At 42.3% G+C, this 26,018-nt stretch overlaps 2 protein-coding genes across 2 annotated transcripts; one reads left to right on the top strand and one right to left on the bottom strand.

The window, feature by feature from the left end:
- The first annotated feature begins 392 nt into the window (after positions 1–392).
- si:ch211-129c21.1 (uncharacterized protein LOC563087 homolog) lies at positions 393–21,786 on the top strand. Its single transcript, XM_033965697.2, has 14 exons — positions 393–523; positions 7,930–8,327; positions 8,864–9,006; positions 9,486–9,548; positions 10,303–10,401; positions 11,250–11,349; positions 17,277–17,387; positions 17,692–17,843; positions 17,921–18,093; positions 18,162–18,318; positions 18,521–18,743; positions 18,972–19,087; positions 19,517–19,736; positions 20,110–21,786. Exons 2-14 carry the CDS (start codon positions 8,219–8,221, stop codon positions 20,847–20,849), a joined length of 2,406 nt encoding a protein of 801 aa, XP_033821588.1. The 5' UTR covers positions 393–523; positions 7,930–8,218; the 3' UTR covers positions 20,850–21,786.
- On the bottom strand, positions 21,780–26,017 carry scamp4 (secretory carrier membrane protein 4). Its single transcript, XM_033965700.2, has 7 exons — positions 25,959–26,017; positions 25,467–25,490; positions 25,242–25,370; positions 24,990–25,146; positions 24,745–24,846; positions 24,141–24,258; positions 21,780–23,575 (listed from the first exon to the last, which is right to left on the bottom strand). Exons 2-7 carry the CDS (start codon positions 25,471–25,473, stop codon positions 23,387–23,389), a joined length of 702 nt encoding a protein of 233 aa, XP_033821591.1. The 5' UTR covers positions 25,474–25,490; positions 25,959–26,017; the 3' UTR covers positions 21,780–23,386.
- Between the last annotated feature and the right edge of the window lies 1 nt (position 26,018).

Genomic DNA, 26,018 nt, shown 5'->3' with positions numbered 1-26,018 from the left:
TATATTCAGTTAAACATACACAATAAATAATTATATTATTTTTTCATTATTGTCTATATAGTGCGTTATTGTTCCTATTTTAGTAATTAACTTTAATTTTAAAGGTTGAGGATTAGTAGTTTGTCAACAGGCTAAGGAAATAGAAAAAACGTTATTGTATTTTGTTATCTAATATGCAAGTATAATTACATGTTTTAAAATAGGCTTCATATTTATTTATCGGTATTGAAACCTCTGTAGGGACACCCAACCCTACAAAAAAATCAGGTCAATGCGCAACCGATGAAGCGGACTTCTTTTTCAACCAACAGAAGAGGTAACAAAACAAAGCCCCTGCTGGCCTCTGATTGGCTCACAGTGATATTTAAAGAAAGGTGCAACTCTACAGTCACGTGAGCGGGCGCTGCCTCTGTTGTGCAGAGCTCCTGGCGCACACAGTGCACCGCGCACCGCGGCGCAGGTGGACACGAGACACGGACTTTGAGCTAAACTCTTTCTTTTGGACTACTACTATAACTTCTTGGTGAGTACTAAAACTGTACCTAACTGACTTTGAACGTGTCTCTAAAATTAAAAGGTCGGTAGCTTTTTTTCCCCGACTCGTTTTGTGTGAATTTGTGAATCTTGTGCCGCGACAGAAAAGTGTTCTGTGAATTCTCTGCTTTGGATTATGGGATATCCTCGACTAATAATCAGAGCACAGAGCAGTGATAGCACTGTTTAGGAACAGTTGTAGGATGCAAATGTACTTCTAGACTAGAGTCACTTCCAGAGCCATGTGCTGCTGTCTGAAAGATGGACTCAACACACTGGGAAACAGGTAAACACAACCGTTTTCAGAAAAGTGTGCAGGTGTTTTATTGTATCACAAAAAAACACATACTGTAGCCTTATAGATGCAGTCTATGTAATCAATCCATTAGTTGTATTTCATAGGTTGATGTAGCAGTAACCTACCTGTTTGACTTTCATTGATAATCCCTATATGATCCCCCAATGAGCTATGATGTAATAAATAGCCTGTATATATTATTTATTAACTATATATTATTTATTAACTATATTAACAGTACAGCGTCTTGGAATTGCTCTTAAAAAGCACTCTAGATATAAGCATTATCGTATTTTAATGTTTTGTTACTGCTGAAATGTTGGAAGCTTTTGTGTCAGTAGGTTACTTTCACAAGGACTACTACTAATTTATTGATTTGTTAATAAGGCAGTCAGGCAATCATTTTAAACTGTTCTTGTAACAGTTTTTGTTTTCTGTGCACCATTCCCTCAAAGCTGATTATAGGCGCCCTGTCCTCACAACAAAACTAAACATCTAAAAGGGTAGTGTGCACTAGTGTATTTTAAGCCCATGGAGAGCTTCACTTGAACCATGGGGTTAAACGTGATACTCGTGGATTTAAGTGCAGTGAATGGTGAGAATTTCTGCTCATGACAGGACCCTGGTTCAGAGCAGCAGAGCAGCAGCAAAGCATTTGAAGCATAGGAGCAGCAGAGGTGTGCGCTTGTCCCGAGGGATTGCCCAATTTTAACTGTCACTGCTCACACGAGGGTCACACTACTGGGACATGCCTCACATACTCTGGGGTTATGGGGCAAAAGGTGGTGGAGACAGATAGAATGTACACCATAATTTCTTAACTCTTTGATGATACTTAGAGCATTAGTGGATATAAGGACTTTTAAAAAAAACTGAATGCTGTTAAATCACTTGACATTCATAAACAAACAGTCAATTTATTTAGCTACTTAACTTTGTCCTATGTTATGTTGTAACTTAATTCAGTTCGTCAAACAGCATATTTTGATTGACTGCCAATCCACCCACATTTGCCATATTTGTGCTATTCCCAAGCCTACATAAATCAGATAAATAAGATTTTTTTTTAAACAATGAACACAGAGATGCATAAATCAATGTCAGCCATACCTAAAAAAAACAACAATGTTTGTCAAGAGGCGTGGCCTACTTTTTGTGCTGGCCCCATCTGGCATAAACCTTATGCCAAATTAAATATGCAAATCACTGCACACTAGGAGGCAGATGATTTGTTATGAAGATTTCAGAAGGAACAAGCCAAAATATATAACCTTTTAGATTCAGAATTACTTTACTACAGCTTTATGTCAAATACTTAATAGTCCCTAGAAATGTGCTTGTCTTTTTAAGTTGGAAGCGATGGAAAGGGCCTATATATTTGATTAAAACAGGTTACATTTCTCTGCTTCAAACCACATGCTTTTTGTGACAGACGATTGGCTGTGGATCTCGATTGAAATGACTCATCCATATTAATGATGATTTTAAATGACCGAGTTTCGATCTTGATTTTTTTTTTTTAATATTGAACTGCTCCTGTATCACTATAGTTATGCAATAATTGGTATGTAAAATTAAAATAATTTCCAACAAAAAAGTATTTAAAAGGAGTGCAAATACTGTGTTTTGTTTTGGGGTTTTTTCATTAAGGGTAGACAGTGATATTCCTGCACTTTAGAGGTTGATTTTATTTACTTTTGGGGGGATATTTGAACCTTAACATTTGCAGGTATGTTTTAGTATTTTTCTGATGAATGGCCATAATATTGACTGAATATTTTCATCAGAATAGTCTAGAAATTTAGATAATCATTATATATCTAAAAACACAGACTGTTAAAACTGATTAAGAATAATAAACTTTATCTAATTCATCTTATAATATTGCCTCTGTGAGAAAACTACCGGTAGTTAGGTCTTCAGGTTGGTAGAATCTTTCTATATTTTATTGATTCCTGCTTGGACTTGCCCAAGTGTGTGTTACTGAGCACTGGGTTTGTCCAAGTTTACTCTGAACTTGACATGTGTCATCAATTACATCTTAGCTGACAAGCAATGAAGTGGTCCTATTAATCAGAGCTGTGATTCGTCAGACAAGTTGGGCAATAAAACAGTTTTAGCTGTTCATTGTATGTATCAAAGGCAAAGGCCAGTAGATCTGGGGTTGTTTGTGTTATATTTAGGAGAGAGAATTAAATAGCTCAAAATACTGTATCCAAGTAAAAATAACTACTTCTACAAACACTTACTGTTACTACCATTAATACAGCTGTCACCACTAATGTACCCCTACTCGCACTTTCCACAATAGTGTAAAAGTATTTGCTACTTTGAAAGCAGTTTTTTTTTTTATTTTGACGCATGTTTGCTGTGTAATTCAGGGCTAATTTATTCATTTTCAATGGAAATTTACGCACTTTAAAGTTTAGTGGAATTTAATGTTTGTATCAAATAGTACATTGAAATATTGCAATAATATTGTTATTGCAGCACAACAATGCATCTCTTTTTCATATCCTGCAGCCTAAATTGTAGTGAATGTAAATTGGTATAAGAGAAAAGGATGCAGAGCACAAGAAGGGCAGATGTGGCAAGTGGCAACCCTGATTGGACCAGAGTATAAAAAGCAAGCTATTATAGTAGATCTGATTTATAGTGCCCTTGGCTCTAAAACTGCACAGTTTGCATGTTCAAAGTATTGTTTTCAGGTAATTGCATTGTACGTAATAACGAAAATAACAGGCCTGAACAACTATTCCAAATGGTGGTTTGCAGTAGCTCACTTTTTTAGCACAATGTCTGTCTAACCTGGTGCAGAACTGGGCTTTGTTTTCCACTGACAACAACAGGAGTGTCAGGGGTGAGCACCCGCCCACAGCCTGCACTTTCCTGTTTGGGCCCGAACGATGGAGCAATAGATCAGCGCTGCAATGCCAATGAACTGCTCAGATTTCAGACAATAGACAATATAGGGCTGAACAATTTAGAGCAAATATTGCAAAAACATGATGATTTTGTAAAAGTATAGAGAGAAAACAAACATACTAAGAACCATGTGCATTTAGATTGTGTTTGTAGAGGTCTAAACTACAGAGTTAGCAGTTTCTACATAATAATAACCCAAATCAAAGTGTGTTATTTTGAGCTCTGCAAAGGACACAGATAATTGCTAAAAAGTTTAAGAAATATTTGTATTTTTTCTTTTGCATCTGTGATAAGATTTACAATTCATATTTCAACCCCAAGATTTTCATAGTGTATATTTTAAACACATTTGAGTGAAATATGAACCACTGAATTAATACAAGGTTCACATGCAGTAGTACTGCAGTTTTTACAGTTGTCAGATTGCAGTCTGATTTGTATTCAGGATTATACTCAAATGATGTAGCAATGTTTAAGAGATGTAGTGCCAACAAAGAGCCAGTTATTCCACCTGTTTTATAAATTTACAACAGTCAGTCCAGCCTCAGGGTTAATCAGTTACAGCGAAAAAAAGAGGAAAATACTAACACACCCATATTACTTCTAAATGTATGTTTACACACATACACATGCATATGTTGGGTTTCATGCTTCTTGGGGACATTAACTTACATTTATGGAGACTGGTCCTTACATTAACCTTAGTGAATATTTGCTAAACCTTAACCTAAATCCTAACCTCAACCTATTTAACTCCTATCTGAACTTTACATCATGTTATAAGTCTAATAAAAAAGGGTTTACTTTACGAGGGAAGGCGAGTCTCTCCATAAAATGAGCCAACCTACAGATTTCAGTCCCCACAGTGTTACAAATACAAACCCACAAAGTGATCCTACGCACTCTCAGCTGACTGACTGTTCACACACCTTTTGGATGCAATTTGTTCTGACTCAGAGAGGACAATGGAGCTACATGAACCAGCATGTATCGACTGCTGTTTTGGAGGGGATTTCAATTCTACAAACCCAGACTGGTATATTTGCGGTTATGTTTGCAGGAAATAAACAGTTCACTATCTCTCACTGGTCACATTTGTCATTAATTGAGCTGCTAGTGTTTTATCATGCAGTTAATTTCAGAAAATTACATTTTACTATTGACGGGTGGGATTCAGTTTTTTTCCTTCTCACTTTTCAAACTTGGTAAATGGTATTCTTTGTTTTGTGCATATTTACTTCCCTCTTGTTTTCATTGACTTGATAGAAATAAATACACAAATATTATAGCTTCTCTAATCCCGCAGGAAGAAATAAGAAAAAAGTTATGCAGTTTTAATAGTAATTGAAGTCCATAGTAAAACTACCAGCCAAGTTCAAGATGTCTAAAAATAGTGAAGTGCTTGAAGTAGTTGTGATAGTGCCACAGGGCTGCTCCAGTGTGTTGTTATATTAGAACATGTGCCAACCTCTGAACTCGCACATAAACACACACATGCAGCCTACACATACATTTTCAGGCCAGCAAGTGATGGGGATGGTTTATACAATCCGTAGACTGCTGTGTTCTGTATTATTTACGTCTATAATCTTAAAAAATACACATGAATGTTTATTGACCAAAAGTTGATGTTTTGTTTGTCTTGCCATTACAATTTGGTTCCAACAAATGACCTACCCTGATACCATAATGAAAGTTTATGTATATTTTCCCCTTATTACTACCTCATCATCACTGACTATAACTTTTAATATGACTAAAGCTCTTTTTTCCAATGTTGCCCAATTTCCCAGTATTTAAAGGCCACATCATCATAGAACCAAAGCAGGGTAGTATCAAATTTATATGACGTAATCTTAGCACTTCTCTGTAATTTCTCACAAAGGCAGTATTTCCTGTACGGTGTAATAGGTTATCCTTAAGCAGGTTTTGCTTGCTTTACTGGTAACAACATTGATCCCCTTTTAACAAACACCACAACTGGGTTAAACGCCACTGTTCATAACTACACGCCCTTTTAAACAGGCGGCTTTGTTATCGACATGGCCACTGTGTGAGGTGCCAAAGAAACAAAGATACAGCCAAGGACAGAACCACATGATCTCAGTCAGCTCCCTATAGGAAAGACGTTAAGCCTGTGACCCAATGAGTTAAGTCCTGATACAAGATGTTATTGATGTTAGTCAGGCTTAAAGTTAAAGCACGCAGTTGATAACAGTTTGTTGTTTCATAATAGAAGAGGTCAGGCAGTCCATGGGAGGGTCCTTCCTGATGAATCAATTAGACAAAGGAACCAGGGAAGATGGAGGATTTACAGCATAGAAACCAAAACACAGCTACAACCCCTCTTGTTAAGAAGTTGTGACGGTGCTGTGTCAAATAAAAGCTATTTAATGATGAGCAATACATTCTGTAGCTCAACCTATTTTGATAAGATGTCATTAAAGGTTATTTAAATTTTCTCTGATCATTGAATCATTAGTGTGTTGTGTGAACTTATATTGTAAACAAATGTTTAGTTTTTCTTTATGATCTCCTGCATTTCCCACTATCTGGAAGAGCACTTGGTAAGCCACCAGTTTAACTTACAAGATCCATTGAGGATACCTGACTTTCTTCTTTGAATCTTTAGAGGTTTTTGTGACCATACCTATTTTTTCCGGCAATTATTAATTTATCACTGAAGCTTGAAACAGAAATACATATCTTAACATCAGTATCCACAAAACACAATAGGTCCATTCAGTGTATATGTAAACTTGTACTGTTAACCATTGAACAAACAGCTCTGCCTTGCCTATACTCCACACATTATAGAGCTTCACTCTAGGTAAACAAAGACAACTGCTGTGTGACTTCTGTTATTATAGTCATACCTTTCTGTCTGCAGCATTCAAGGCATTTGTCACACTGTGGGAAAAGAAAAAAAACAACTCCAAGTGTAGTGTGAAGCTATAGTGGTCCCTCCCTTTTTGTCACAGCCATTGGGAAAAAACTGGGCACGACATAGTGTTTTTGACAACACACATGCGGCCCCTATACGTGCTGCAACTCGCCCTCCTGCGTCAAGTAACTACAAGGTGTGAGCAGGTAGTTTGATGTAAAAAGACAACACAGGGGTGCTAGAGTCTCCTGAGTAAATTTGGAGTCTGTCATTTTCAGTCAACAAGCATAGACTTTGTAGTGTGTTTCAAACAGAATATCTTTTTTTCAGCAAGCCTAGAAAAGTAAAAAAAAACCCAACACATTGTTGTTGAAGCGCGTACAGAGAATAGGAGTTTATCGTGGTGGTTTATTCTGGGAAAAAGGAGCCTTGATGAATTTTGAATGAGGCCTTGCTGTTCAGTTAGTCAACAAACTTGCCAAACAAGTAGGTAGGTCTGTATTTAGAGGGGATCCCAGAGGTATAGCACTACAGCTGTGAAGTGGTGTTGTGATTTTCATGCATGCCCAAACCTGAGCTGTCCCAGTATAGGGTGAACCCCGCTGTGTAGAGAGGAAAGAGGCGATATCAGGGAGGAGGACAGGAAGGAGCTGGAGAGGAAGAGGGAGAGACCGGGGTGCACAAATTCACTTATATCAGTTTCCTGTAAATGAAGCACTGCAACTTGAGACTAGACTATTGTTATGTTACTATGAGGTTAAGATTGTTTTGAATGGAATGTGAAAATGTGTCAGATGTGACTGGTGATTATTAAGTAATTAACTGATTCAAATTTCATGTCAGTTTATGAACCAACTAATTTATTAGAGAATGTACCTGATTGAAATACTTTTGGTAAATACATGCAGTATATTTGCAAGAATTATAAAGCTTCATGCATATTCAACATCCACAACATAAAAAAACTAAAAGCTCTGTACATACATTGCTTAACCTTTAGCAAAGACAAACACATTTTGAATGAGAGGAGACCAACCTAACTGATCCGACAACATGAATGTTTTTTGCTGGCTTTATCATCTGTGTAAAATTACACTTTGTACTGTCTTATTATTACATATTTATTACTCTATTGTATTTTATATTAGCAATTTACCATTATAATCTGTTATAGAGGCATAACAGAGCTTAGATACTGTATCTCTAAATTTGATGCTATAAATTTTATCTTTTTCTCTGTCTAGTCTCTATGGTATCTTGATCACTAATCTTCAGTCTTTCATTTCAGAGAAGTGGACCACCATGAATACTGCATCCTCCCTCACCTCCCCCCTTTAGCTGAAAGATGGCTTCTTTACCTGCAACAGTGGACATCAGTTGCCCCATAGCACTGCACTGGCGACTAACACCAACATAACTCGTTTAGGATATATATTTCTTTCATAAACAAAAATGAAACGTGGCACAGTGGCACATGTCCAGGACAGTATTATAGTATTTGGACCTTGGACTATGAACTGATTCTGAGTGGGTCCCATTGTGGAGGAGCTGGAGTGAGGGCTCTCTGGACTCTGAACATGTCTCTACTCCCAGCTCTGATTACTGTCTGTGGATTATTGCTCTGTCTGTCCTTGTGTTCACCCAACGCTCAATACTGCACCCCACGAAAGACAGTCCCCTACAGCAGTAAGTCACAAGCACATCCATGCACCTTGTAATGTCTTTGGTAAAGTTGAGTGTACTCTGTGGCTCACCAGGCAGAGCACCGTGACGCCAGTACAGTGCAGAGGCATTCAGGCAGCTTAAAACTTTAATTTTAAATAACTTGGTAGTGGATCTGTCAACTGCCTGTCTTCATGGAGATGTTATTGCTTTACTTAGAATGTTCCACAGTCTGGCATTAAACTAGCATGCCTTGCATTTCTTCAATTATGTATTTTTTATTGAAATACCTTGAAAAAGATTCTTACTCAGCTTTCCACAGATCTGGCCTGGTGATGCCACCCACTTGTCTAGTTTGTTTAGTTTAGTGCCATACTGTGGAACATTGTTGGAAAAGAAATAACACCTCTATGGAAACAAGCAGGTGGTGGATCCTCCACCATAAAAGTTACATCATTGATTTCCCTATATGGGCCACCGGTGACTTCAGCCCATACACTGCATTTTCAAAGTAATACATTATTACAAAATACTAAAATAGTGATTGTTGTTCTCTTCAGATGACCTCAAATTGTTTAAAGAGGGTGGTGTCTTTAACTACTCCACAATGCTGATCCAGGAGGACCTGGGCATGATGCTGCTGGGAGCCAGAGAAGCCATTTATGCACTGGACATGAGCGACATCTCTGTCAAAAAGTCAGCGGTACGTAAAGGCTGTATAATGTGTTATAGGCAAATAGAACTAAATATTCTCATGTTATCCACGATAAGTGGATAATTCTGGATATTTTATGTCAGAGGTGGGCAATTACAAATGGATGAGTGTTGCTTGATATATTAATATTTTTCAGTAAATATTTAGGTAGCCTACATAACTAAAGGCCATTCAATAAGTTTTTACTTTTAGATATTTCTGAATGACTTAGTGTTTTTTGTTACTTTGCATAGTCAAAATTAAAATTGCCCCCAAAATAATTAATAATACAAGTTGTATAGTTGCTTAAAACTTGAAGTGTGATATTTTGAGCTTTAGTTTAGTCTTAAAGCTGCCTGCCTCATTTAAACCTTGTACTTCTTTTGTCCCATACAGCGCTGACACGCTAGCACCGTACGTTTGTCTGTCACGCTGGTTGCAACACTGCCCCTGCGTGCTTTGACATGACTGTGCTGATGTTGTTGCAGGTGTATTGGAGAGTGACAGAGGAGAAGCAGAGGGAGTGCACCTACAAGGGAAAACAAGCTGAGGTTTGTTTTTAAAAACCTGAGCCTATCACACGCTTTACTTTTACCTGTAGGGATAGGATAACTCAATCAGACTCACCCTCTCATGTAATCAGATCTCCAGTGTTTGGGAGCTGAAGGTTAGAAGACGTTATTTACATGTTCAGATATGTCCAAACTAGGAGCTAACTAAGTATTGGGATTCATTTGCAGTCTTTAAATTATGGACCTGAAAAACCTATTTATTTGTTCAGAAGGAACTATAAAATCTTATTGAAAATCTACATTGATCAAAAGAGACCAGTGCTAACTTACACTTACATTTACAAGAGGAATGGGTAGAGACAAAAAGGGAACTTAAATAGAAAAATGTGGCCATCTCATGTATTTCTCCCAGGAGATTATTGTGAAAATTCATCTTAGGTTCTGAGGCTTATTGTTGAATATTATTAAACAGAATTGTATTGCCCAGTACAAGAAAGTAATGTTGCAAAAAAAATATTCCAAAAAGTGTGATTCATGTAAAAACTTTAGGGTATCTTGCCACCAGACTACCCATTTCTGCTTAAATCCACAGAGTTTTGAATGATTTATATCATGCTGTTTTTGATTCTCTTTGAAGTGCCTCACTCACAGCTCTGTTTAAACCCAAATAAAGACATGAGAAGCGGTCCTCATAACTAACCCTCAGAGCTCTGGTCTTCAGCCATACCAGGACATGTATCTGTATTTTTGTTTGAGTTGTTGCGGCCAAACTAACACAGCATTGACCTTGTAGGTGGAATGTCGAAACTACATTCGAATTCTGCATCGAATAAATGACACAACAATGTACGTGTGTGGTACCAACGCATTCAGCCCCACCTGTGACTTTATGGTGAGTAAAAGATGGCACCTTGTTAAAATAAAACTAAGATATGTTTTCATATCCAAAAACCATATCAACCAGCTTCATGATTTATAAAGGCATGCATAGCCATTAGACAAATCATGTTTTTACTAGTCAAGAGTAACTGTGACAACCAATGAAATCTCAACAAAGACTAAACTCAGACTCAAGCAAAGGACTTAAAGATGCAACATGTAACAAGTGTGCGGTCCACCACCTGCATGTCCTTATGGAGATGTTATAGCTTTGCCTGGAGTGTTCCATAATGTGGCATTGAACTGATCTATCTTGCATTATTCAATTAGAGTCGTGTCACATGCTTGTCTCCAGAGATAAATATGTTTAATGTCATACTGCGCAACATTCAAGGCAAAGCAATAATATCTCCATGGAAACATCACTATTACAAAACTTACATGGTGTATATTTAATGTTAAAGAAAATATGATTTGTGCATCATGTGCTGTCTTGTTGACAAACAATATAAAATACAACTCTGGACATGCACAGATCATTTCATGTGAAACAGTGTAAATATCTGGTTGATGGAAGATTATCACACTAGACCAATATCTATTTGATTGCAAAAAGTATAAAATTGTGAAAGTTTCAACGTATTTCCATATATAGTCTGTTTCTTGGAGAATAAATTCTGACATCACATTCATTTTGCATAATGCTTCCCAACACAAAACCTGCACAGCCTCTCTACATTTGAAGTTATCTGGCTCCAACTCTGAGAACAGGCCTTGGCTCTGACTCAGTTAAAGTCCACATCTCCTGCCCGGCTCAGTTTTCTCTGTTTTTAAAGCCTTTGTTTCCTGTGTTTCCGACAGTCGTTTGAGCGCGGACAGCTGAGGCTGCAGGGGATGCAGGAGGAGGGGAAGGGGAAGTGTCCTTTTGATCCCTTTCAGAGATACTCCTCCCTCATGGTCGGTGAGTGTCTGAGCCAGGTTTGTGCTGACATTGTAGTGAACACTGCATGAATAAAGTCATGAAGACAGCAGCCACATATCACTCAACCGGACTTTTATAGCTTTTAGCCCTCAGTCTCAAAGCTTAATCTAAAATAAATGTACTACATGAAAGTGTCATGATGTCAGTTTCCCTGTCCTCCCGTGCTCTCTCCCCCTCCCCTACCTGTGTGTCTGGAGCTGGGTGGAGTGCCTGACTCCTCCCGTGCACACCTGGGGTGCATCAGCCTAATCACCACCACCTGCTGCTGAGTACAAGAAGGCTTGGCAGTCTACACTCGGTGCCAGACCGTCCGCGTGTAAACGTGAATGTTTCTAGCTAGCTTTGTTATTTGGTACTCTCCTGCAAATGCTCATTTGGATTTATGCACCCTCCAGATTCCTGCCTCCACTCGCCCAGCTCCTGCCGTCACGTTCCAGTCCCGGTATCGCCTCCTGCTCGTCTCGTCTCCGGCTCGTCTCGTCTCCTGCTCGTCTCGTCTCCTGCTCGTCTCGTCTCCTGCTCGTCTCGTCTCCTGTCCGGTCCTGGTCTCTGGTTTGTCGCCCGCTCCCCGCTCTGGTCTTCGTCTGCTCCGCCCGCCCTGGTACCGCACCTGCTTCTATCCCCGTTCTGGTCCTGTCCTGCCCGCCTCTACCTGCACCGCACCCGCCTGACCCGTCTCCCGCTCCCCGGTTCCTGTACCTGCTCTTGTGACCTGGTTAAAGACTGCATTTTCACCGCTGTAAATAAACACTGTTAAAACTGCTCTGGTCTGCATCCTTTGGTCCTATCCGCACCGTTACGACAGAACGGTCTGGCCACTATGGACCAAGCAGGCTCAGATCCGGACCAGACGCGCCGCCTCACGCACTCTCACCCCGAGGCGGTGCTGGGTCAGCACGAACAATCCATTCGAACTCTATTGGAGCTAAATCAGACATTGTCCCAGCAGGTGGCACAGCTTAACCACCAGGTGGCCGCGCTCCTCGTCACCCCGCCTGCTGCAGCTGGAGCGCCACCATGCCTCCCGGAGCCGAGAGGCACGGATCCGGAGCCGTATGCTGGACAACCTCACCTCTGTCGCGGATTCCTGTTCCAGTGCGAGTTCATGTTCCAGCAATGCCCTTCTCGTTTCAGCTCGGGGGCCACCAAGATCCGATATATATGTGGATTACTCCGGGGCAGAGCTCTCCAGTGGGCAGAGGCGCGCCTAATGAAGACGTCTGTGGATAGCCTGGATTTTAATGAATTTGTGTCCACGTTTAAGCTGGTGTTTGACCACCCGCACTACCAGGACAATGCTGCCTCCCGGTTATTGACTCTCAGCCAGGGCTCCAGGACGGTAGCGGATTATTCCATTGAATTCTGGACACATGCGGCGGAGCTGGACTGGACGGACAGCGCGCTGCGGGCTGTGTTTGTGCGGGGCCTGAACGAGACTTTGAAAGATGAATTGGTTTCCCGGGACGAACCCCCCGACCTGCGGACCCTCATCTCCCTCACTCACCGTATAGACAACCGCCTACGGGCTCGTCGCCGAGAGAGACGCCGGTCACCGGTCCCGCCGGAGCCACGCGCTGCCCCGCCCCCGCCGGATGAGCCCATGCAACTCGACAGGACCCTTGTGTCGACCGAGGAGCGTCAACGGAGGCGTCGTCTGGCCGGGGCTTGCCTCTACTGCGGTGAGCGCGGACATTATGTGGTCACTTGCCCAGTTCGGCCAAAAGGGGGGGCCCACCAGTAGCACTGGGAGTACTGGTGGGCGAGCAACACATCCTGGACTCTTCTAATAGACTGCGGCTCAGCGCCACCCTGTGCGTTCGCACAGAGACCTTATGCGTTTCCGCCCTTATCGACTCCGGGGCTGAGAGGGACTTTATTGATGCCCAAGTCGCGGAGCAGCTCGGGGTCTACCTGGAGCCCCTCGAACGCCCCTTAAATGCCCAGGGGCTCAATGGACGTTTTCTGGGGCACATCACTCACATCACAGAACCTGTCACCGTGATTCTGTCCGGCAACCACCAAGAGAACCGTCAGTTTCATGTCCTGTCCTCCTCCGCTTCTCCTCTGGTCCTTGGTTACCCCTGGCTACGCGCCCACAACCCTGTTTTCGATTGGGCCAGGGGCGGAGTTTCGGGCTGGAGTCCCGATTGCCACGCCAAGTGCCTTCGGTCCGCCCTCCCTCCGGCCGGGAGGTCTGTTCCTGTCGCTGATCCGTCCCCAGACACCCCCAATCTGTCCTCGGTGCCTGCTGAATATCACGACCTGGGGGAGGTTTTTAGCAAGAGCAAGGCCCTCTCTTTACCGCCCCACCGTCCATATGACTGCGCCATTGACCTCCTGCCGGGTGCCCCACTACCATCTAGCAGGCTATATAACCTGTCTAAACCTGAACGCGAGTCAATGGAGGACTATATCCGTGGGTCCCTGGCTGCCGGAATCATCCGCCCGTCCACTTCACCCGTGGGAGCGGGGTTCTTCTTTGTGGCTAAGAAGGACAAATCCCTGCGGCCTTGCATTGATTACCGGGGTCTGAACAATATAACCGTAAAGAATAAATACCCGCTTCCCTTACTGGACTCGGCATTTACGCCCCTCCACGGTGCGACCATCTTCTCAAAGTTGGATTTGCGGAATGCGTACCACCTGGTGCGCATCAGGGAGGGAGACGAATGGAAGACGGCCTTCAAGACACCCCTGGGACATTTCGAATACTTGGTTATGCCCTTCGGTCTCACCAACGCCCCTGCCGTATTCCAAGCCCTCATCAACGATGTGCTCCGTGATTTCCTTAACCGATTCGTCTTTGTTTACTTGGATGACATCTTGATTTTCTCGCGGTCCCCCCAGGAGCATCATCAGCACGTTCGCCAGGTTCTCCAGCGCCTCCTCGAGAATAAACTGTTCGTGAAAGCTGAGAAATGCGAGTTTCACGCAGAGGAGGTCAGCTTTTTGGGCTTCATTGTGGGGCGGGGCCAAGTAAGAGCTGACCCTGAGAAGATCCAGGCTGTCACTGAGTGGCCCGTTCCTACCAGCCGGAGACAGCTCCAGAGATTTATCGGCTTTGCCAATTTTTATAGACGTTTCATCCGGGATTTTAGTAGGGTTATCTCGCCCTTAACTAAACTCACCTCTCCTGCTTTGCCGTTTGCCTGGTCTCCTGAGGCGCAGACAGCCTTCGAGAAGCTTAAGAGACTATTTACCTCCGCTCCCATCCTGCACCAGCCCGACCCTTCACGGCAATTCATCGTGGAGGTCGACGCCTCCGACTCGGGAGTGGGGGCCGTGCTTTCGCAGAGGTTCGACCCCCACAACCGCCTCTGTCCCTGCGCCTTCTTTTCCCGGCGATTGTCCTCGGCCGAGGTCAATTATGATGTGGGGGATCGGGAGCTCCTTGCCGTAAAGCTGGCCTTGGAGGAGTGGCGCCACTGGCTCGAAGGGGCGGAGCAACCATTCATCGTCTGGACCGACCATAAAAACTTGGAGTACATCCAGTCCGCCAGGCGCCTCAATCCCCGTCAAGCTCGTTGGTCCCTCTTCTTCAGCCGCTTCAACTTTCTCCTCACCTACCGCCCCGGATCTCGGAACGTCAAACCAGATGCCCTCTCCCGCCAGTTCGCCCTGGAGGATAGCCCGGTCACCGCAGAAACAATTATCCCCTCCTCGTGTGTGGTGGCCGCGGTCCATTGGGATATCGAGGACACCGTCCGAGAGGCCCAGACCAACGACCCCGACCCAGGTAACGGCCCTCCAGATAAACTGTTTGTTCCCGATTCTGTCCGGTCTCAGGTGCTCCAGTGGGTCCATGCCTCCCGTTTCGCCTGCCATCCTGGTGCCGGTCGCTCTCTCTCCCTCCTCAGGAGACGCTTCTGGTGGCCCACGATGGACACAGACACCCGGGCTTATGTCGCCGCCTGCCAGGTATGTGCTCGGGCCAAGGCCTCCCACTCACCCCCTTCTGGTCTCTTGCATCCTCTCCCAGTTCCTCGTCGCCCTTGGTCCCACATCGCCTTGGACTTCGTGACGGGCCTTCCCCCTTCCCAGGGGAACACGGTGGTTCTCACCATTGTGGACCGCTTCTCCAAGGCCGCCCATTTCGTTGCCCTGCCTAAGCTCCCCACAGCCAAAGAAACTGCCGACCAGCTGACCAGTCATGTCTTCCGACTCCACGGCATCCCGGTGGACATCGTGTCCGACAGAGGGACCCAATTCACCTCTCAGGTATGGCGGTCTTTCTGCGACAGTTTGGGGGCCACGGTTAGCCTCACGTCCGGGTTCCATCCACAATCTAATGGGCAGACGGAGCGGGCCAACCAAGACCTGGAGTCGGCCCTACGGTGCACAGCCTCCGCCAACCCCGCGACCTGGAGTACTCACCTACCCTGGATAGAGTACGCTCACAACTCCCTCGTGAGTTCCGCCACTGGTATGTCCCCCTTCGAGGCATCGCTGGGATATCAACCCCCTCTCTTTCCCACGGAGGAGAGGGACCTCGCCGTCCCGTCTGTTCAGCGCCATCTCCAGCGCTGTCGCCGGATCTGGAAGAAGGCCAGGGCGGCCCTTCTTCGGGCTGGAGCGCGCACTAAGGCGACGGCCGATCGCCACCGTGTCCCGGCGCCCGTATACCAACCTGGCCAGATGGTTTGGCTCTCCGCCAAGACGGTCCCGCTGAAGACGGACTCCCGTAAGCTGTCCCCCCGATTCCTGGGACCGTTTAAGATCATGAGGATCATAAATCCATCGGCGGTGCGCCTCCAGTTACCCCCGTCTCTCCGGATTCATCCGACCTTTCACGTCTCCCAGGTTAAACCAGTCCGGACCAGCGACCTGTGCCCTCCGGCCGATCCCCCACCGCCCGCCCGAGTCATTGACGGCCACCCGGCGTTCACCGTCCGCCGCCTGATTGACGTTCGTCGCCGTGGTAGGGGCCTCCAGTACCTCGTCGATTGGGAGGGTTACGGTCCGGAGGAGCGATCCTGGGTGCCCAGGGCACGCATTCTGGACCCCGACATGGTGAGAGACTTCCACCGCGCTCATCCTGACAAGCCTGGGGGTCCACCAGGAGGTGGACCTTAGGGGGGGGGTACTGTCATGATGTCAGTTTCCCTGTCCTCCCGTGCTCTCTCCCCCTCCCCTACCTGTGTGTCTGGAGCTGGGTGGAGTGCCTGACTCCTCCCGTGCACACCTGGGGTGCATCAGCCTAATCACCACCACCTGCTGCTGAGTACAAGAAGGCTTGGCAGTCTACACTCGGTGCCAGACCGTCCGCGTGTAAACGTGAATGTTTCTAGCTAGCTTTGTTATTTGGTACTCTCCTGCAAATGCTCATTTGGATTTATGCACCCTCCAGATTCCTGCCTCCACTCGCCCAGCTCCTGCCGTCACGTTCCAGTCCCGGTATCGCCTCCTGCTCGTCTCGTCTCCGGCTCGTCTCGTCTCCTGCTCGTCTCGTCTCCTGCTCGTCTCGTCTCCTGCTCGTCTCGTCTCCTGTCCGGTCCTGGTCTCTGGTTTGTCGCCCGCTCCCCGCTCTGGTCTTCGTCTGCTCCGCCCGCCCTGGTACCGCACCTGCTTCTATCCCCGTTCTGGTCCTGTCCTGCCCGCCTCTACCTGCACCGCACCCGCCTGACCCGTCTCCCGCTCCCCGGTTCCTGTACCTGCTCTTGTGACCTGGTTAAAGACTGCATTTTCACCGCTGTAAATAAACACTGTTAAAACTGCTCTGGTCTGCATCCTTTGGTCCTATCCGCACCGTTACGACAGAAAGACAATTTTCTCTATTGTTCAATGGCACTAAAAACTAATTAGACACAAACTGTTTATCTAAGAAGTAAGCATATCCATCTGATATTTCTCCAACACAATATGAAAAATGCATTTCCAGGAATTTACCCTCATCCTTTGTTCAACAGGAAATGACCTGTATTCTGCCACATCCATCAATTTTTTGGGCTCAGAGCCGGTGGTTCTACGCAGCTCAAACGTGGCCCTCCGCACTGAGTTCAAGAGCTCCTGGCTCAGTGGTGAGTGTGTTACATGACGCACATGGTCGTATATGGATGCACAAAATGCAATGCATAGTTTGACATCTTTGTATTAGAACTGATCACAGAGTTTTACCTTACATGTTTACCTATTGCTTCCTTCTATCTCAGCCACAGACATGTGCAATTCTGAAGTGACAAATCTGATTTACTTCAGAATTGATTGATTTTTACTCCCATGGTCAAAATTTTATGTCTGATTAGTGTAGTTGAAATTCATACAGATAATGTATTTGTCCTTTTAATGTACCTCTCATATATTGATTTCTTGATATCTTTTCAGAACCAAACTTTGTCTACATGGACTTTGTGGAAGAGAGTGTGGACAGTCCAGATGGTGATGATGATAAAGTCTATTTGTTCTTCAGTGAAAATGCCATGGAGTATGATTTCTACAGTAAAGTAGCGGTGTCCCGAGTTGCCCGTGTCTGCAAAGTAACCCCAAGTTTAGACGGACATTTACCATGATGGGTACATACAAGATTAAGTAATGTTTTAAACTGTCTTGTTAGGGTGATATGGGGGGCCAAAGAACACTGCAGAGGAAGTGGACATCCTTTGTAAAAGCTCGTCTGGACTGTGCCCTCCCTGAACCAAGTCTGCCCCCTATAGTCCAGGATGTGTTTCTGCTCAAACACAAAGACTGGAGAGAGAGTCTCTTCTACACAGTCTTCACTCCACAGTCGTACGTCTAAGAAAATTTACACAAATGTAGAGTCAAAAGTGAACGTCATGTAATTTTATTTTCCTTAGGGGCTTATCACAGGTGTCAGCTGTGTGTGCATACAAGGTTTCTGACATCCGACACATTTTCACTGAGGGAAAGTTTAAGACACCTGTTGCTGTGGAGACGTCCCATGTGAAGTGGGTGATGTACACGGGAGAAGTACCTGTCCCCAGACCAGGAGGGGTGAGTCAATTACTATTTCCGTCATTGTGCATCAGAAAAAATACGCAACAACAGTTAACTAAAGCAAACAACTTCAGTCCTAAGTATTAGAACATATTATTACATATTACTACAATTTGCAATATTGTGTGCACTCCTAATTGCTACAATGTAGTTACACCATTGATTATATTTACTTTTTTAAATGATCTGTGTGTTCTAGTGTATCAATAATGTGGCCCGTAAAATGGGCTTGAACCGCTCCCTGGACCTTCCTGATAAAACTCTTCAGTTCATCAGAGATCGCCCCCTAATGGACGATGCAGTTAGGCCCATCACTGGAGAGCCGCTGCTGGTGAAGAGAGGAGCCCTGCTCAGTCGGATCGTTGTGGACCGAGTTCAGGCCCTGGATGGACAAACCTATGACATCATGTTTATTGGCACTGGTGAGTATTATTTAACTAATGGGAAGTATTACAATTACCAATAGTAATATGTCTACAAAATAAAGTTTCTGAATTGACTGTAATATTCTCAAAGGTTTTAACAAGCTTCTCAGTAAAGTATAGTTCTAACATCTTGCTGTTGGAGTGAGAATATACTTTAAAGCAAGTTCATAGATTCACTGACAAAAGCACAATTTTTGCTAATGCATTTCTGATTTTTCTTCACAGAAAATGGGTACATCCAGAAGGCTGTAAACTATGGTGGGGAGATGTTCATCATTGAAGAAATTCAAGTGTTTGAAAACCATGATGCCATCAACATCCTGCGCCTCTCATCCAGCTCTGTAAGGGCTACTCTTGCGATTTTCTTTAAAAGTAGCTGATTATCAGCCAAAACATTATGATCTGGGACAGGTAAATTTAATAATTAGTTGTAAGCATTTGAGAGAGTATCATGAGGCAAAAATGTGATGGCTACATTAAAGCATTTGTAAAACTATGGCATTTTCCTGTTGATTCGTGTCCATATAGCTTGTGGTTAGTATAAGGCTGCATTTACAAATTTTTATTTTGCTTTTGTCTTAGCCTTTTCACTTACACTGTTTTGGTTTCGGTAAGTAAGTCTTGCTCCTTGGATGTTGGTATATGGTTTCAGTTTTTGACCACATCCCTTTTTGACCTCATCCTTTGCTTTATTTTTTATCGGCTAAAGAAAATGGCAGTACATTAAATCATAGTTTTAGTCATCACCATTATATTTCTTTTTCATTTAGGGCCAGCTATATGCAGGCTCGGAGTTTAGCGCTGTGCAGATGCCACTCAGTAACTGCAGCCGATACGAGTCGTGTGTGGACTGTATCCTGGCGCGGGACCCTTACTGTGCCTGGGACTTCTCCACTGGGCACTGCTCCTCTCTCAGCAAACCCTCCTCCATATCAACTACTGTGATACAAAGTCTGAAGGAGGGTGATGTCTCAAAGTGCCCTAAGCCAGGTAATTGTAGCTATGAAGTTTCTTTTTAGACAAAGTACATGGCAAGTGTTATTTTAATATAATATAATATATAAAATATTATTTTATTATATAAAATAATATAATAAAATATTTTATTGGAAAATGTAACTAGATCTAAGAAAATTGTTTGAGAACTTAGTTTACACATTCTGTTATAATTGGTCAGAGGTTTCTATTAATTTCTGCCTTAGGACTGCATTATGGCTCTCAGACTTAGTCTGAATGGCAAAAGGTTGAAAAAATATAAATAACATGCATAGTAGGCACAGAGTACTGAAATTTCTGTTGAAAGTTGAAATACAAGCATGTGAAGTTTTTCTATCATACTATCATACTTACTATCTTTTTTTAGATCCTGTTGCAGCGACAGATGTTGCTCTTACACCAGGAAACAATGTACGACTGTCTTGTGAGCTTCACTCCAATTTGGCACAAGTCCATTGGCAATTCAACCATCAACCACTTCACTCCAATGGGAAATACTACATTTATAGTGGCGGCCTGCTCATTTTGGACACCTCTGAATCAGATACCGGTCTTTATATTTGTGACTCTATGGAGTTTATTAACGGCAGGACATACAACCGAACAATGGCAGTTTATAATTTACAAAGAGGCGTAGACACTGGACAAGCTACTACTCCTGCTAATAAGAAGACTACTGATTTTGATAAATTTTTGAGTACTACTACACCAGAAATTGGGATTGTTGAACCACTAACTCCTGGAAATCAAAAAGAATATGGAAAAATGTCCAGCTTAGAGGTGGCCGTGACGCTGCTGTCTTTGCTGTGTCTTTCACTGATAGGCGTTATCTTGTATATTTGGGTGCGAGGACATTTGAAGTGCCTCAAAATTACACAGACATCTAGTCAAAACGAGGCGAAGAGACAGCCCCCAGAGTACGTGCCCATCCAAAACAGGGATTCGGAAACAAAGCTGCTGGGACCAGTGCCGGGAACACCATGCATTTCCAATAATAATCACTGCACCGTGGACTTCAAACAGAACGGTGTGCACCGCATCACCTCCCTCGCCAACATTTCAAGTCTGAATGGTCTGGGATACATAAATGATGAGTCGGAAATTTGATACAGCCGAGGTAGTGTATAATTCAAACTAAGGCTGCAGACTAATGTGCACTAATTACAGGGTACCTGCACAGTTTTCTAGATAAATGTGAAATCTAAAACCTATTTAGACCTTTAGTGTATTCATGATGACCAATTTAATGGCAAATTCAATTAACAAGTAAAAAGTAATTCATTAACCAGTTAATATCTGGATGGCTTGAGCATAAAATTTGTAACTTTGCAAGCACTGACTATGTAAAACTCATATTTTGTGGTACCATTGAATTAAATCTCAGCAAATAATGTTTGGCAGGTTATTCTACTCACAAAGTTAATTTGTTATCAGTAAAACCATTGATCTTTTCAATCCAGTTTGTAGTACAAGGATGCTACCTATCAACATTGCTATGCTAATATGCTCCCACAGTTTAGCAGCTTGGGATCAGTCATAAAACTGATTACATTTTATAAACATATTGTGGATACATTTCTTGTATATAGTATGTACAGTTTAATACATTTTATCTATTTATTTTTGCAATGAAGTTTTGTAACAAAGGCCTCGCTAGTAACACTTTAACCACTGTGCATTTCATTTTGTGCATTTCACAGCTCATGTCAATAATTTGCAGGGAACCTTTGGGGAAGTAAGCTGTGTAATGGTGCACTAAAAAAAAAAACAGATTTAAATATGGGGAGGTTCTAATTGTCTGAACTGTTAAAAAAAACTCAATTTACAAACCATTGAAATGGTTGAAAAGTTTTCAATTTTTTTTATATAAAAATCAACATGAACATATTTACTTCAAGAATGTTTTCGATGTGACAAACTTCTATTGTAAACACTGCCAAGACTACATCTCAACTACTCAGCTACTACTCTTGTAGGAATAACCAGACTTTATTTTTGTACATTGTTTAATTTTTTACAATAAACAACTATGAAATAAATTCAGAATATTTATTGAAATGTTTACTTATTGTAACATGTTATTTTCACAAAGGTGTATTAAATCCAGGTAGTTTGCCATAAATGGCACATAACAATGGTTTTGGTGCAGGCACATTTCCAGAAAAAATGTATTCATTTTATTAACATGTTGGCTGATGGCCAACTCTGTGAAAAAATAAAATAGAACATTTGAAGCCTGTTGTTAGTCAAGAAAGAGAAATGTTATTTGAAGAATCATATTCAGTTTGTCACAGGGTCTTTATCAGTGAGTAGATTCGTTATCCTTCAAAAAATCCAGTTGTTTGTGTGTCTGGTGTTGACAGAAGGCTGGGAATTGAATTGTTCAGCCCCACGCCCACAGCCGCATGCAACTCAGTGCAGTGTGGAAAGAGGCTGCAGCCCTGATAAGGAGCGCTCACTACAAGGCCCTGACCACTAAACAAACAGTGCCATGACCAACCACAGAAGCACACACATGAGAAATACTGAGGCAGGGGTCACTCCCCACTCCCCTACAGAAGGCAATGCAAAATGTTATGGCACCAAAATGCATCAACACTTTGCTTCATTGAAGCATGTGGTTAGCTAAATTCAACAAAAAGCTTAAGTCAAATAATATTTATCTCATGCAAAAGTTGCAATATTAAGGCTTTCAAGCAAAGCTATATTAAGCGTGGTATCAAAAATAAACTCCTGGCAATGTACACACAAAAACAAGATAATTGTCGTGCAGTTTTAAGTCCGATTTTAAGTCAAACTCTGTATTTGTACTATAGTGTCCAGCATGCAGGTCTGCCAGATTTGTATTTCCTATATAAAATGTTCATAAGGCACAAGCCCCCAAAAAATCCCTTAACTCAAACTACTCTGTTAAGCCCGCCACACACTACAGAATTTTTCAGTCTTAAATGATAAATGAAGATACATGTTTTTTAATGTACAGAAGGCTGGCAATAAATGACACAGGAAGAAGTCACTATCTCTGATCTGCAGTAGCTTCACCCTGATCCTGCTTGGATGTACACAGACACACGTGAACAACTAATCTAGCTTTTTTACTTCTCAAACTATGTTTCAAACTTGATTAGTAAGGCCATTTTGTGGACAGGGTAACATTACTTGTAGAGGACACATTCTAATGGATAACATGGATGAGAATGCTGCATTTAAACAACAAGAGAAGTGAGTAATAAAGTTGTCTTTAAATTATTTTTGCCATTTCCTGAGAATGTATCTTGCGCTTCTGTGTCCGTTACTCCGCTCAAATCAGTCACGCCTACCCAAAGTCGGGGAGAAGCAAATCGGTCATAATTCGGGCAATTTATCCTGTAGTGTCTGGTGGACTTTACATGTCTTCTTTAAGTCTTTTTGTAAGTACATTACTGTCAATGTATTCACTTCAATTCACATCACTAACTTATATGTAAACAAATAAGATATGGAATGGCATATATATCTTGTAACCTTTTGCATACTCTGCAAAACTCTGATAAAAACTTTGTACTATATTCAGTCAGAAATTCATTTGGCATTTTAAGACTCTCATTAAATGCTGTTTGGCTCACCCCAACAGTTTGTCTCCCTCTAGAGGATACCCAGAGCTATCACCACTGGCTGTTGTCAGGGTAACTGGGCACAGCAGCAGGGTACTGTGGCAGAGTGGGGCCCTGTGCCGTTTGGGCCACAGCATTAAAGCCAGCTTCTCTCACCGGGGCACTCTTCCACATCCCTGTGGCCCACTCCTCCTGGGCGCGCTGCATGCTCCCACCCCCGCCACGGTACAGCCGGTGAACCTAAGCATTCAGAGGAAATAATTTAAATGAATACATGGGTCTGTTGAAGAGAGTGTCGTATAAGGTAAAAACACTGTGGCAATATGTCCAGATTCTAAAGATGGTTCAATTTCTTTTCATTTATAAATATGGTATTTTAATGTAAGGTGCACTTTGTGATTTTTTTCTGATAGAGAGTCACTTCCTCATCAAAATGTTACTACTTTGCCTCAAATGTTCCACATTATGGCATAAAACTTCATGGAGACAAGCAGGTCAGATACATCCATAGTAAGAATCCATTCCTAAAAAGGTCTTTTTGTCAATAAAAACACATGTAATTGAATAAATGCATGATAAATAGAGTGGAGGGTGCACTAACTAAGTTCCATAGTGCACCTTTACATTTCAGGGATTGGTTTAAATAGTTATTTTTTGTTGTTGTTGTTTTTTTGTTTTTTTTTCATAAGCCACATCAGCAAGACAATAAGATGTTAAAATTATAGAATTGAGGAGTCATTACATTTGCCTGTGGCATAATTGTGCTTCTCTAGTTTGTGCATACGAGTTTAAGCGGCTCACTCACCTTGATGAGCACCAGTGCCATTAAAGCAGTCACCAGCGTGAAGAGCAGTGTGGTGATGAGCATCACAATAGCAGAGCCCACATTATAGCTGAAAAACATCACTGTTGCAATCCAGCCGCTTTATTTCAGGTGGAATCAGATGAAATGAAGTGAACAGGTTAGTGAAAGTGAAACACAGAACAAGATTATAATATGCAACAGCAGCAGGTAAAACAGCAGAATGCAGTTAAGTGCATAAAAGACAAAACTCTGCAAAAGAGCATGACCAAGCTCAATTAATGTTCCTAATATACAGCATTCCCATGTGAAGGTATGCAAGCAAAGTCTAGTCCAGTTGTGGGCTATCATTACACGAAATTCTAATTAAGATTAATAAATTAGCCAATTTACACTTGTTTAACTTTGAACAGAAAATGGATGCAAATTAGAGGATTATTCACATTAAAAACAAAAACAAGTATATATAGTGATGTAGCACCTGTCAGATTTGCCAAAATATGTTATTGCTAAAAGTAATTATATGTATTAAAGGAGTACTCTCATTCAGCTAGATTAACTGAAATCACTTTTGTTAAAAGGAGCAAATATATGTTCTGAAACTTACCATGTTCCCCAACCAGAGATGCCTAAAGTCTGAATAAGAGCCAACACACATTGAAGGAAGAAGATGAAAAAGAAGGCCATGAAGTTGAAAGAGCTATCTGCCCTGAAAATAGAACAACAAAATAGTCATAAGTATTTGGCTTTGAAGATACATATACACGTTTTCTGTATTTTGTTTAATAAGCATAAAAGGGACCCTGTAGTATTTTGTAAACATTGCATGGCATTTGTGTTGTATGTACTAACCTGAAGGCTTTGTACAGTGGTCTGAACCAACAAGTATAACTGCACGGGCTGAACAGAAGGACCCAAAGTAAAGAGAAGCCAAAGTTCGTGGCACTTCCACCACCAGCCCACCAAGCAATACAAGAAATTACATTGATGCAAAGAGTGGCTGAATACACTGTAAAGAAGGAAAAATATTAGTATATGTTACATGTTTCTGCATTAGAAACTGTATCAAAAATACAAAATATAAAAACAAAGTGTACAACATACTCATCCAAAGCGTGTAGACTCGGCGCACAAGCTGCTGATGAGGTGAAGGAATTTCCTCTTCAATATTCTGATAAAAGCATGATTTAATTCTCATAAACTTGGGCAGGGGCGGAAAGTTATTTATATGCTCTAGGAAAAAGAGAACATAGTTCAATCATTTCAACTTATACTGTGTTCTGATTTCATGATAATGGATTTATCATTAAAAGCTGGTACATAACAAACCTCCCATTTTTAAAATGAAGTTTTCTGAAACAAAAGAGATAAAAACTCACAATTAGACTAAAGCAAGAACAGTGAAACAAAGTTGGGACTGGTGATTTTGTCCAGTTTGAATCTGCTGCTGAACTAAACTTAATAAACTTGCACTCATGAGTTATAGTTGACCTTATGTTAACTGACAAACTTTATCACGATAAAAGCAACGACTGTAAAACTTAGGCTAAGGGAGGAATAAGGAGTATATTTTTATTTCAACTTCTCTACCACTTAATACATATTGATTAAGTTATGTAGCGGACGCAATGACATGGATTTATAATATATTGAGTTTTAGCATTGAGTAGCAGCTAGGGCCGAATTCTTAACGGTCACGCAGATAAATCTATAAATGTGTTTTTTCATCTGCAATTAACATGGAACAAGTTTTCCCCGGGGCTTTCAGTTGAGTCAAAGCGCATACAACCACAAAAGTCCAGTTAAAAGATGAAGCATTACCGTTTCTTTACGTGTCCGGCGAAATCCAATGCCAAATCTGCACTTCTGCAGGGGTCCGGG

Source organism: Periophthalmus magnuspinnatus, chromosome 4 (genome assembly GCF_009829125.3).
Source record: "Periophthalmus magnuspinnatus isolate fPerMag1 chromosome 4, fPerMag1.2.pri, whole genome shotgun sequence".
NCBI classification, from domain to species: domain Eukaryota; kingdom Metazoa; phylum Chordata; class Actinopteri; order Gobiiformes; family Gobiidae; genus Periophthalmus; species Periophthalmus magnuspinnatus.
This window is presented reverse-complemented; position numbering and strand designations above follow the sequence as displayed.